Source organism: Ixodes scapularis, unplaced genomic scaffold (genome assembly GCF_016920785.2).
Source record: "Ixodes scapularis isolate PalLabHiFi unplaced genomic scaffold, ASM1692078v2 PGA_scaffold9__187_contigs__length_104089568, whole genome shotgun sequence".
In the NCBI taxonomy this organism is placed as follows: domain Eukaryota; kingdom Metazoa; phylum Arthropoda; class Arachnida; order Ixodida; family Ixodidae; genus Ixodes; species Ixodes scapularis.
This window is the reverse complement of record NW_024609884.1, coordinates 34,718,712-34,732,971: the sequence shown is the minus strand read 5'-3', so window position 1 is coordinate 34,732,971 and position 14,260 is coordinate 34,718,712. Positions and strand designations below refer to the sequence as shown.

The following is a 14,260-nucleotide window of genomic DNA, read 5'->3' as shown; positions in this document are numbered from 1 at the left end:
TAATTGTGGAAAGTACGACATAAATTAAAAAAGAAAGACAGCTACTTCCACCATCGACGAAAGCGAGCTTCACTGTTATGATTCCAACAGCACAAACCTGTGGCCAAATTCCCGAAGTAACAAACTTCCGCTTTATAAGTCTGTTGAGCACAGACTACAGATAATGACCAAAATATTTGCACGGCATCTGGACATTGGACTGAAAAACGCCATAGGAGAACACCAAACTTGCGGATTGAAAGGACGGTTCATTGATGGCAACCTTCACCCCATGCGATTTGTCTGAAGCGACAGCGGAAAAACATGAACCATTGGCGGTGGCAGATGGATCTCAGTTAAGCGTTTGATCGAGTGTCCCACAAGTTTCTCATGAAGGTCTTGGAATGATGAGGGGTGGGCGCTGGGATGAGAGATTCGATAGCGCTGCGCTACAACAGCATTACCACACCGCCTCTAACTAATGGGAAGAAAGGAAAGCCCGTTTCGGTTCAGTGCTCTGTGCAGAAAGGCTTCCCCGTGTCACCAATTTTGTACGCTCTATAGCTGGAGCCATTGTGCCTCAAGGTGCAGCGTAACACGTTGATCTTCGGTCTTAAGCTGGAGGTAGCATCTGTAAATCTCCTGTCATACGCAGACGACGTTTCCTTTAAATGCTCTTCAACCGACAAGTCGAAAGAGTTTTGGATGAACTTGAAAGCTACGGTCGGTGTTCCGGGAGAAGAGTCAATAAGAACAAGTCCAAAGGGTGCTGAATCGGAGAGTGGGCTATAAAGCCATCGGAGTTCATAAACGTTAAGTGGTCTACAGGCGGGGAAAAGTATCTCGGCATGCCTAAGAATCTGTCAGCACCCACGTCGCAACAATGGAAGCAGAAATCCGTGACCATACCAGCAAAACTTTCTTTTTTTGGACAGCAAGACGCTTGTCAATGTTCTCCAGAAGCTATGTTTTCAACGCGGTGTCATACCCTGCTATCCTTTGTGTGGCGCAAGTTGCTTGTTGCGGCGCAGGCACAGTGAAAGATATCCACAGACGTTGGGCCACGTTCATTTGGCAGTGGCGAATGGAAAAGATGCGAAGGAACAACGTATTGTAGACTTTAGAAAGCGGTGTCTTGTGGCTTGTGAATGTAACCCTCAAACTTTATGTGCAGCGTTGTCTATTCTACAGAGATCAAAGAGATCCAAACTTCACGACCGCATTCCCTTAGGATATGAAAACCTGCAACAATGGACGGTGAGCACCACGGGTCGGAAGACCACGTCGAGGCATCTCAGCTATTACAATGAAGTTGCCGACTCAATCAGACTCTTCTTAGTTCACTTCTCTAAGAGTATCGTCGGACGATAAAACGGAAGACACTTCACTGGGACACTATTTCAGCAGTTTTACCAGTACCGTTGTACCGACAGTGCACCAACGGTCCCAGCCCATCTGATGTCTTCAAGCAGCTGAGAAAGCTGCCTATGCTTACAAGCAACAAACTTTTCTTTGTTTACTTTCACGTTGAAGTGTTCCTTGTGAAAGTGTGGCTTGATAAGAAAGGCTTCTTTGTGCCGTGGTCGCTAAACTGTGCTTGGTGAGAGGTGTCTGAAACCTTACATCACGTGTTTGTGTGGTGCAGCAACACTTACCTTTTTTGAACGGAACTGAAGTGCCTTTTCACTGTAAAGTTTGAAATTAACTAAAACATGTTCAAATGGTTGTGTCTTGAGAGCGAGGAGAGCTCTCCACTTGTGCTGCGTGTTTTGGTGGTGCTCGGACTGCTCGCGATTTGGCGATCCCGAACTGGGTATCTCTGGTGCGACATCCGTGCCAAGCCAACATGGTGGCATTTTGCGGCCAAGTTGAGGTGGACTCTCAGTGTTGCGGCGAAAAGGTTTCCAGGGGAGAAGGAGCTGTGGGAATGCTTGGGAGAAGAGCGTGTTGGTTTAAGTCATGGATGAAGAAGGAATAAAACAATCAAAACAGGGACAACACCAACCACATCTTTCAACTAGCAAAAGACGAGTAAACTTTCAACAGCGAGCGGCCGACTATACCCAGTAGGAGTAAGGGAGAGAAGGGGTAGAGAAGGAAAGATAAGAAACGCGAAGTGCAAGTCAGGGTGGTAGGGTTATCTCGGATTTTAAAAATTCAATCTCAGTTTTCGTCAGCAGGAGGGAAGGGTTAAACACGTTGTTTTTTGCTGTGGTCATGGCGAGTGATTCTATGATTTCCCTGCCGAATCTGCTGTCATGCCCCCCCATCAAACACGAAAAGAAATTCATTCCATGCAGAGAAGAAAGTATACTCGTTCCCCTTGAGCTGCGGCCATCAATACATAGGACCAGACCGGCAGATGCACCAATCACAGACTCCGCGAACATCACAACGAAGTTTCTAAGGCCTCTCCAGATTCTTATCATCCCATAGTCATACATGCCCGTTCGTGTTTGTGTTGTCATCCCCTCTTTGATGGCACAAAAATCCTGGGGAGGGGGGGGGGGGGGGGGGGGGGCATGACAGCAGATTCGACAGTGCGAGTCAACGGAGCGAGCGCGGGCGGCCAAATCACAGCGCACTCGGCTCTCGCGTCGCAATTGTTGATTCAGAGCTCTGCCTACCCTTATGACATGTTCGCGGGTATTCAGAAACGGCTCCTCTCGACGGCACGCGGGTCAAATGAACCAAAATGAACAGCTAACAGCGCGATAGGAATCGGTAGCAACGGTAGTATACTCACCCCGGGAACGACGGGCGAAGCGGCGTGTTTTCCGTCTGCACTCCCGTCGAAAAAGGCAAAATAAAGACAAATACTCTAAAGATACAAGAAATATCGCTCGCAGAAGAGAATAGAAACACTTAGAAGCAATACAAAATACACTGGAATGGATAAAAATAGGTAATGGAATCGAAAAACAGAGGATTCAGAGGAGGCAAGCGGCAAACCTAAAAGTACACTTGCATGCCTCGATAACTGGCCCTTTTCAGGTGGCAAATGTTCTTGGTTCCTGGGACGAGCAACACAAAGGAGCAACAGCCACCAAAGTTTTTGTTTGTTTCCTAAAGGAAACGCGCCTGGACTTCTGCTTGTAGATGATGAACCTCGGTACTCCCGAACAGTGCAGTGTTTGTAGTGTTCAAAACTTGTAGTTTTCACGCCTTTTATTTTCTCCCTTTTTCCCTAACTCTTTCTTTTTTCAACCTCTCCTTTAATCTCCCCACTCACCTCCCCCCCCCCCCCCCCCCCCCCCCGCCGTCCCCCGCGCAGAGCAGCCAACCGGGGCAATTCCCTAGGATAACCTCTGTCTTCCACTTCTGGTCTTCCTTCCTTACTAACCGGGGGTTAATCATTGCATGGGGCAATATGACAAAATTAAACCTAGACAGATTATACATCGCACAAAAACGATTTTACGTTTAGTGGCCAATGTTTTATTATCAAAATTTAAGGTAACGCGCGTTTTTGAGTTGTATACACAGACATTAATCCAGAAATACAAAGATAATATTTATTATAATAACAAATCATTCCTTCACTTAGCTTCGCTGGATAAAAACTCCTCGTCTTACATACGCGTAGTCGAGAGCACAGAAGAGTGCCGCATCTCAGGACCAAGTACGGATTTCAAATGCTTCAGTATACTGTACCATCTACCATTAATGAACGCGTTAAAAATAATATCCACATATAAAATATGTCAAATTACCAAATTAGACAATTGTATTTTAACAAAAAAATAATATATTAAAAGTTCTGTTCTGTTTTTGATATCAAAAGCTGTATCATGCTCTGTCTGTTTCTTTTTTTTCTTTTTTTCTTTTTTGCAAGTGCCGACTAATCTGCCCAAGTCTGTATGGGAGGCAGGGACTTGTCAAGCTACGCAATGTAACTTTTTTTTTTCCCCCTGTCTCCTCCTCCAAACTGGAGTCAATAAAAATGAATTGAATTGTATTGAATTCATCAAAAGCTCTACTGAACAAAAAAAACGGTGAGTTTTTTTTTGTTCAGTCAAACTCTTTTTAAAGAGTTTTTTTTTGTTCTGTTTAGAAGCTGTTAGTTTTTTTGTTTTTATTTGGAAGGATATATTTTTGTTTGGAAGTTGTTTTCATGTTGCTTTGGTATGCACTCCATTGCACAACCATTGCAACGTTGACCTCATGCTTGAGTCAAGAACCCCTCTGTCAGCTGCAATGCCATATATGGCCATTTTGAAAGAGCCTACATATCGACCTGCCCGCAACGGACCAACAAGATAGCCTATCTTCGCTCGGACGCTCGTTTCCGCTCTGGCTGCAATGCCGCGGCTGAAGTCGTTGTATGTCGCAATCTGAGCATTCAAAGGCGAGATAAGCGTGCCTACCTGCACGCCCCGTCGCCACTGCTCTCTGGAACGCCCCATTCCAGGCACCACCACGAACGCGTCGTGCACAAGTGTAGGCTCTTGGACGCCCTTTTTTTTTTTTACCAATAATGTTTCTCGTTTTATTAATGGCTGTTGTTTCACATTGCAGTCATTTGACTTTAGAACGTTTTCAGTATAGTCAGACTATGGTTGTACTAATACCCTTTTTTTTGCGGAGCCATAAACACTACGCATTCCAATTCATCATCATCATCATCCCGAGTTCTAAACTTCCATGTATCACTGTGCCGCGATTCCTTCATTCTGCGATGTGCTCAAAGCTTTCCAAAACCGGAACGCAACTTTTTAAAGGTCTAGTTTCACCACATAATGATCAAAATGACGACTGGGAATACTCGTTAGTACAGTTTGTTACACTTTATCTGTGAGCGAAACCGAAGCTACAAGTACAAACATGTTGCCCTGAATGGTGTTTTCAGTGTTTAAGATCGTATACTGGGTCCGGAGCTCGCTCTCGAAGCTTCTGCTACTCTCGCACTTAAAGGAAACATGAAATGAAATTCGCCCTGGGATAAATGAATTTTGATTGGGACTTTACAAATCACGTATCGTTTAGTGGGTCAAAAGAAAGAGGGTAGAAAGTGGAAAGCCTGCATTTCGGTACGAATATTTTAATATATAGAAGAATATTTCTTAGCTCCTTTCCTTCGAAAGCTCTCCGCCTTCTCACTGTGATGCCCAAGAACGTCCGCCGAACCCAGCTCACGCACTCGACACGAGCACTGCGTCACTCGGACGCAGGCGCTTGTCAACAATCAAGCCATCGACGAATATTTGGATTCGTGTTCGTACCGTGACGGCACTTATCATCACTTGCGAATGACAAGTTCCATGGTGTGCTTAAAAAGCACGGTTGAAGCTTGGAGTCATCGCATCCGTTGCCCAAGCACATCACGACCACGTGATCTCTTATTTCGCGTTTAAGTTTAGGATTAAAGCCAAGGAGGAAGATGTTTGAAATAAATTTAGCGGTCCCTTTAAAATGAAACGAAGTACAGCCACGAGATACGATCCTCGCGCATGTTGCGGTGAAGATAGGAACTACATTAACCCATACGCACCAGGCAACCAGCTTGTGTACCGCCTGTTTAACATGTTATAACTCTCTCTCTCTCTCTCACACGCACACGCACGCACGCACACACGCACGCACACACGCACGCACACACGCACACACACAAACAGACAGACAGAGAGACAAGCAAACAAACAAAGGCGATTTCAGAGAAAGTTAGAAGCTCCTACTGCGCGAGAGATTGTGCAGCCGAAATATCACGCCTTTGCTGAAGAACATCTTAAGGTGAAACAAAGCTAGGTCTTAATTACCATGCATCACGTGATCACTTTATTCTCTTACGCAGTTAAACGTAGGTTAAAGAGGTGTCCATTGGATAAATAAAAGCCCCTAAATGTGGCCCACGGAAACAAGCTCCAGGCTTTGAGCGTGCGTGCTGCGCACGCGCACATATGCAGTGTAAGAAAGGCAACGTGCCAGCGCTTAGACAACCATGGAGCAAAGTTCGCGGGAAAATCGCACTACAGCCAGTCTTTCCGGAGATAAACTTTCCGTTCGTCGCCAAAAGACCGTATCACACTTCTTAACATATGACAGATTGTGCGTTTACCGCGGCTATTTTCGCACCAGACATCAACAAGAGAGACTGCAACCTTCGAAGTCCAACAACCCGCTTTCACCGTCCGAAGGTAAAGCTGAATTTGTCGTCGGATGCTTGATGCTGAACATTGTGGGAACGCAATTGGCTTACACGTCTAACCAAAAGAAACAACGCAACGCCAAAATTAAAAAAAAAAAAAAGAAGCTACATTTATTATTAAAATTATTTCTTTCGCTTTTTTTTTTTTTTTTTTTGTGTATATAAAATTTTCCGAACTTGAATCACACCTATAATTTTCGCTGAGGTGGATGAGCTGTTTTTGTAGTTTTCACAAGTTCTGACAAGGCATGATATTAAAGATATTTTATTGGTAAATGACACCTGTCAACGTTCTCAAGATCTTTCTACCTGCTGTCCGGTAGAAGGTCAGCTGCTGCCTCGTGCTGTGGATGGTTCTCATTTGAGCCTATTCGCATCTCGACCTCCACATTTTGACCTTCTCAAAACGTCCTTCTCAGTTGGGCCCGCCGCATTTGGTCCGTTCTCGATACATCTTTCGGGTTTCATTCTCCAAGGAGAAAAAGAAAAGTATAATGGGAGCACTTCGACGTGTCGGTGTTATGGCTTAGTCACCGCATATTCCCGAAGAAGTTTCTTCAAGCCCCCGCCCCCCGCCGCCCCCCTCCCCTTAGCAACTATCCTACACGCACGCGAACACACACACACGCACACGTGCTTCGGTTTCGCGGTTTGGCTGATGATTCCTTCCTGGAGTACGCCCGTTCTGCTGTTGAAACACGCAGCGTAGGTTAGGGCCCACTCGTTGGTTTGACAGAATGTTGTTGCAGGCGCTGGGCAATAAAACACCGAACTTCTCCTTTGTGTCGAAGCGCGGCTTCGTATGCCCCAGTTTTCCCGGGCCGCAGTAGGGTACACTCGGAGTGGTGCCCCTCCACTCCAGAGTATTTTTCTCTTCTTAAAATGGACTGCAGCGCACGCTACAAGCCGTCGGAGTCAATGCAGGGCTGAGTACCACGAGTCATTCGGACGTAGTGGGAGCGGAACCAAATGCGAATAGGCCCCAATGCGAAACAACCGGTTTGGATGGTTTGAGAAGGTTCAAACGAGAAGGTCCAAATGAGAATGGGGCGAAATGTGAAAGGGCGAAATGCGAATGGGACGTTTCGAGATGCACCCCATGCCGGTACTTTTTAGGCTCACATTACCTAATTTGGGGTCATCATAATCAGAATACACACGATAAAAGTTTCTCAGAAATCCATAGAAAGAACGTCAAAGACGCCGGCAAGCTGGTAAATTCCCATCACTAAGGGAAAACCCGACACTGAGGAACCCAAAGCACAGATACCTCTCGGCGCGTTCTGTCCTTGTCTTGTGCTCCTGTGTCATGCGTTACTATGCGATGAAAGCGTGCTTAAAACAAGAACTGATAGCGAGCTTAGGGAAGAGGTGCGAGTAGGGAGTCTTCCTAGATGAGCTGATGTAAGTCCGTAATGAAGAAGTTTTCACAGCGCAGCTTTGATTGGTGAAATCTTTTTTTTTTCTTTTTTTAATGCGACAGCATTTTTGAGGTACCGTACTTCACCCTGTTTTCGCGATACGCCACCTGGCCTCGAATGCGCCGCTCATATGGCGCCGCGCGTATGCTGACCGGCAGTACGCACTCCTTCAGATTCGCACCCTGTTCGAAGGACCTGACGTCCTTGGCGTCATCCTCGAAGTTGTCCTCCAGGTCGTCCTAGAGGTCGTCCTAGACGTCGTCTTTGATGTCGTCCTAGCGAGCAGATAAACCCGCGCCGCGCATACACAGAGCGGCAGTAGACGCACACATTCACAGCTGCGTCCCAGATACGAAGCAATCATCGGTTCGAGTTGAGCTAGTTGGTACATGGTCAATGATAGTGGTGAAACAGCATGAACATTACACGATTACACAGGGACATGACCAGACACACACACGAAACTGCAATAATGGTGGGGAAGCAGATTGAACATTAAATGATTCAGAGACAGAAGATTAAACGATTACGCAGAGACGAAGCAATCACTCAAGTTCGAAGCTGTGCGCTGCAGTCGCGCCGACGTCAATGATTGCGTCGTAAGCCATTCATAAAATAAAGTGTTAACTCAAAGCTGCGTCGTAAGTCTCATGACAAATGCTATCACAATTCATAGACAACCAACAATAGTGGTTTCTGCAGACCATTTTTTTTTTGTATATTCAAGTGCCTGTCGCTTATTTGTTATTTCTATATGCTCTGCAACCTGTATTTGAACATATAGAAACCGCAGCTTTGTAAAATGCTATAGTGTCCGTCCTTCCCTCCCCCATTCCCTCAGTCTCCGGTCTCCAGAGTAAACACGATAAGCGCGCCAAGTGGCCTGTCCAGTAACGTGACTATTCTTATCAGCTTTCATTTATGAGCCCTCCTTTTTTCGCTCGTCGGTTCGCCTAAGGTGCCCTCAGTCCACACACAAGCATGGCGTGCTACGGAGGTAAGCGAAATGTTTCGAAATTATATCTGCTAACTCAAAAACCGTCTTCTGATGTACTTAACCTTCAGCAAATATACAGCTGACGGTTCGGAAAATGGACTCTGAGAACCTGATTGAGAAATATATAATGGCGGGGTCGGCGTGGCATGGGGAGCTCGATTAGTAGCAGCCTGGCTCTTTTTCCTGTCAATCAATGGTTTCTGCCTTCAGATCAAAAAGTCCCTTGTGATCAAGCCATCGATAAATATTTTGCAGCGTGTTAACAGAAGCACATGCATCAGTATCACACTCGCGGACAGCTTTCTGTAACTATGCAGTCAAAGCTAAGGGCGCACGGACGCTCGCGCACCAATTGAGCGCCGGTCAAAGCTGCGCATGCGCGCTCTTCACTACTTCTGAAATGCCGCAGGAAGTTGTCCGCGTGTATAGAAACTTGCTGTTTAATACGAATAAGAATTTGTTCCTTTGCGTATTCTACCTGACGTCCGTTAAACAAGTATGTCATGCTCTTCGCACCCCGTAAATATAGACTACACGTGAAATGTCGGGGAACCCTTGGCAGGTGACTACACAGCATAGGGAGCGACAACACCCGAGTCAAAAGTCGGAAGCAAGTTTCGAAGCAGTTCAATGCGCGGTTGGGTGTTCTTGAGTGGCATCGCACTTAAGCTGACGGCGTGTCATGCAGATGTGTAGGTGTCAGTGTGGTCAACCTGCACCACATAGAATTTGATCATGGTCAACCTGCACCACATAGAATTTGTCTAGAACAGTTCCGACAACATCTGAAATATCATGCGCAGGAGAGACAGGCGGGGAGGAGTGTCGCTCAGAAATGGAACGTCGAGCAATAAGTATACGCGGCGTCGTCACTCTTTGAGAGACAGCAGTGTTTCCCGCACTGTGTTTGCTCTCTTGGGGCGGTAACTAATCTACCGCCCCACAGCGCCACCAGCCTCATGAAATCATCAGACCGTACCGTAGTTTGTTGATTGCAAGCTAGGGCAATCTCTCGACATTTGTTGGCACTATTAGGGCGGTTGCTAAATTGACGTGACGTGGCACAGCTGGTGTTTTGAAACTTTGAGGGAGACGTCTCCGACTTCCAGCGACAAAGTAAAGAATATACTAACTCGGTACCCAGAAATCTTCCTCGTGACGTCGAACCCCTCCTTATTAGTAAACATTAAAAAAAAACTAGAAAATTGCAGTAAGCTAGGCATTTTCGCTGCAATTATTGAAAATGAGCGTGTTGGTGAATCGATACGAATACTTGAAGGGATAAAACATCGTCCCCGTCCTCGATGTTTGATTCTTTCAAGTATTCGTTTCGCTCCATTCTGCACTCCTGCAGCAGACGCCTTATTCCTTCAACGTGATGTCGTGCCCAGCTTGCCGCCTAAAGCGAGGGTCGCGACCCCCAGAGAAGTCGCGAGTCGATGTCAGAGGGCCGCGAGACCTTGAAGGTCCGTGGCTGTGATTTGCTCTAGGCTCAGGGAAGTAATCCAGCTATACTTAGGGACAACCTTTACTGACATTTCCGAAGAAGTGAAGACCGCGGGAGCACAGCTGTGATCGACGCTCAATGCGCCAGAGCACACGGGTTCCCACAGCTTTGACTTCATTGCGGGCCCACGTCTTTCCCGCGGGCCCACGTTTGACCAGGCTCTCGTTCTCGCGCAGCAAATACGTACAGGCCAGTGTGCGAATGGGTGATCTGCCTCGAGGATCGTATTCCCTACCACGCCGTGCCTGGCGGAGAAGACAGCGGAGAGACCATCTACATTGGTCGTGCCGTCCACAACGGTAGCGTCATCCCGGGCAAGGTGGTGCCGTCCCACAGATGTTGCTACGTGTCCGCCGACGGCGCCGAGCATAGCCACCATGAGTACCAGGTACCCGTGTTTCGAGCCATGCTACCGTTCACGTTGCCGGAAGGTTGCTTCTGAACTTAAGAACCCTGTGCCCCCCAAAAATAGTTCCCAATAAAAAAAAGTCTGTAAAGACAGAAGATTGCATGCCACCCGCTTTGTCATGTAGAAAGCCAGTTTTTGCCCTTTTTTCTTTAACAGACGTAATGAGAGGATCCAGTGTACACGTTTTTTTTCTTCCTTCTTTTTGTCTTGTCTGGCACATCATCAGGGGCCCTAAACTCGTCAAATACAAAGTTGAAGGCGAAAGTTGGCGGAGCGCGCCGATTGGACGCTGGCGACAAAAGCGCCAAGTCATCGTCGTGATAGTCCAATCGGTGCGCTCCGTGAACTTTGACCCCAACTTTGCGTTTGGCGAGTTTAGAGCCCCAAGGCCTCTAACCTCGTCAAGCACAAAGTTGGGGCCGAACTTGACGGAGCTCACCGATTGGCCTATCACGACGATGACTTGGCGCTTTTTTCGCCGACGTCCAATCAGCGCGCTCCGCCAACTTTCGGCTGCAACTTTGTGTTTGACGAGTTTAGGGCCCCAAATGTGCACATTCTCCTACTTTTTTTTTTTTTTTCGTGCGTAAATAAACGATAAATATACAAAAACCTAGTTAAGAATAATAATATTCTTTATTTTTTGCCTTCAAATATGAAACAATGTACTAAGAACGGTGTTCGAACTACGGAACCCCACTTTGTATATTCCATCTCACAAGTGAAGTCCACTGTGGTAAACTAGAGTGGCGAATGGTGTTGGATTGTTAACAAATAAAGTATATTGCGTTGCTGTGGAACTGAAGCGGAAGCGAAATATGTGCGCACGTAAATTTGATTGATGTTATTGACATTTCAGTGATTTGTACCTCCACCCACATTCTCGCGAAACTTCTCACTTGTGGTAATTACCGCAAGCTTAACCTCTGTAAAGAACATCAGCGATAGAGTAAAACGAACTTGGGAGGCTCACCGCCAGCAGGCGCTCACAAACAGATAGGGCGATCAGCTAATACGCATGTAGTTACTGATGCAAGCCGTGGGTAAAACAATTTATGATATGTCAAACACACACACACACAAAAAAAAAACTATGATAGTGCTTGAAGAACAAGTAAATGTTCGCGTTCAACAAACACTCAATTGAGTTGTAGCAGTTGTAGTTATAGGAAGTATTCAGTGGCAGCCATAGTTGTGTGCACGACTGCTGAGCGCGTGCTGATGGCGAGCTTCTCCGGTTCTTTTGCAACGAGTATTCCACACCATCAAGATTGCCGGTCTTAGCAGCCTATTAATGTGGGCTCGTTCTGAGCATGCGCTCTAAACATCACCCACAAATATGGCGCCCAGGGAATACTCCTTATAGCGAAGACGCCTTCTTTTTCACGAGATTTGATTATCACGCTCGGCTTCATTTTAATTTAGAGCTACAGCGAAGGCTACTGGCTCGCACAAACTTTGGAAGGGTGTTGGTTTTTATCAATCCCTCGCGCAATGGATGCAGCTCTTGAAGCTAAGATCTCGTGCTCATTGTGTGTGTGAGTGCTTGGCTTATGCTTTGGTCGGCTAAGCGACAGTCTCAAATAAAAGCATTGCCAAGGCTAGAGCGAGCGAGCCCATGAGACACGATTTCCACGTGTCACTCGACTTGAGTGCAGAACTTTTGTTCAGACTGTCTTAAATAAGATAGTGCTTCGAGCGAGCCGGCCTTCTATGCAAGCATGAAAATTCCCACATTGCCCTTGGGGAGGAATGCATAAACAAAAGCACGTTTCCACGCTATTGAATCTGACACTCGAGGGCCATAGCTACGGTGTAAGATATGTCGTGGCCATAGCACTAAAATTCCAAGTCTTGCTTCCATTTTTCTTTGCACGTGTTCAGGCCCTTGTCACGGAGAGCAGCCAATTCGACTGGATCCCAGCCTCCGACGGATTCCTGCCCAGCGGTGCTGTTCAAGGAGGCTCGTGCGTGACCGGCGAGCCCCTTTACATCGGTCGGACGTACCACGAGGGCACCCTGACTATCGGAAAGATCCAGCCGTCCCACCGTTGCCTCTACATTCCCTACGGCGGCGAAGAGCACTGCTACCACGACTACGAAGTGCTTGTTTGCAAGACCGTCAACTTTTGAGCATTGATGGAGAGGCCCCAGAACTGGCCAAGGTAGCGCTTGGGTGAACTAGCACAGTGGCTCAGATGGCATTCTCTTTTCAAAGTCTAGGTGGAGTATCACCGAGACACTAGGACTAATAAGCTTTTCAGTTCAATTGATGTTGCTGTTTTGGGGGTTTAATGAAGTGTATGTGTAGCACCTACTTGGGGCTTCAAAGTTGCGGTAGGGGAAGGCTTCCCAACGATGCTGATCCCGATTTATTTGCTTCGTCCGCAGGTTGCCCGCTAGTCGCTCTGGCGATAATTGTGGAAAATAAAAGTCCAGATGTGAATATATAATTGAAGACTTAATTCTAGGGCGTAATTAGTATCGTGTAATCCATACCCAACCCAGGCGTCTGACTGTACTGGGAGATTCAAGGCTTCTAGCAAACCTTTTGTACGCTGAACACAAACGAAAATTACGGCAATATTTTGCTCTTCGAATCCTCAACAACATGGCGTTTACGATCTTCGTTGACGCGATACGATTTAGACTATACTTTAAAATTTAATTTAGATAACGAAATGACGGGGTGACGCGGAAATGTCTAAATAGACCTTTTGCTAATTTACCCGAGCATCAAACAATGCCGGGAACGTATAGGTACACGCGCTGCACGCGTTCGCCTTTTCTCTACAAAGCATTCGAAGTAAACAACCAAATTAAGACGTTGGGGAACGAGCGTGCTAAGTGCCATTAGTTTAGAATTTCTTTATTTTTATTTTTTACTTTAGAACAGTCACTGTTGCAGAAGGTAGTACGCGCAACGGCGTACTGCCCAACGTTATTAGATTTGCTCAGTGACGGAACGGCTCATAGACGCTGCTTGCACGAGCAATAGCCCCCTCACTCACCACGACTCGCCTCCCGTCATTCGACGAGCCGGACGGCCGCTATGGTAACTGCGTGTATTCTGTGAAATACGTATGTACGTTTCGAAGCACAGCCGTCTAGATGACGTTTCACCGTACTCTATAAAACACACAGTTATGAAATGGAAATATAGGTGGCGCTCCAAACGACGGGGGGCGGACTGAAGTGACTGAGGTGGGGTACTCCCTTCCGCGGGAGTTCCACAACTGAGGTAATCTAGTTAACGTTGGCACTACCTTCTGCAGTACGCGCTGCTGAAAAAAGGCAGAACTACGCTTGCGCACGCTCCTTGAGCTTGGGTAATTTAGCAGAAAGTTTATTAGCGCTTAACGAAGGATTGCTGAATGCACCAGTGAACGCGCCTCAAGCAGCGGTCCTACTCCGAATACACCCTACAAATGGCAGCCTACAGACACCGTCTGAAGCGGATTTCTTCCTCGTGTCCTGTTACATTGTTCATACAAAAAAAACTGTCTACATAAATTTTCGAGGCCTACATGCGTTAGGCGTGTCCGCAGACGATTTTGTCCTCATGTCTGCAGCGAACAACGTGTTTTTTAGATGATGTATGAACAGTGGGACTGCGGCTTCACGATAGCTTTTAGTAACAACTCACAAAAAGCATACTGTTTTTTTTATTTGTTGTTTTTCATTTGTCACAGACGAACTGGCAGGTATTGTTTGCTCTGCTTTCCCAGGTCCCGACAACGAAGGCAAGTCGTGGCCCAATCTAGGCTCATTACCATTGGGTTCAGATTTAATGAGCTGCCGC

The 14,260-nt window shown here is 46.7% G+C and overlaps 1 protein-coding gene across 1 annotated transcript; it reads left to right on the top strand.

Annotated features, from left to right (window-relative positions):
- The first annotated feature begins 8,162 nt into the window (after window positions 1–8,162).
- On the top strand, window positions 8,163–12,911 carry LOC120837454 (natterin-3). The gene is made up of 3 exons (XM_040206833.3): window positions 8,163–8,542; window positions 10,226–10,437; window positions 12,343–12,911. The coding sequence occupies exons 1-3, from the start codon at window positions 8,527–8,529 to the stop codon at window positions 12,589–12,591; spliced, it is 477 nt and encodes a 158-aa protein (XP_040062767.1). The 5' UTR covers window positions 8,163–8,526; the 3' UTR covers window positions 12,592–12,911.
- The last annotated feature ends 1,349 nt before the right edge of the window (window positions 12,912–14,260 follow it).

Coding starts and splice junctions, on each gene's coding strand:
- LOC120837454 (XM_040206833.3), top strand. Junction 10,438..12,342: donor ATAGCCACCATGAGTACCAG/GTACCCGTGTTT, acceptor GCACGTGTTCAG/GCCCTTGTCACGGAGAGCAG.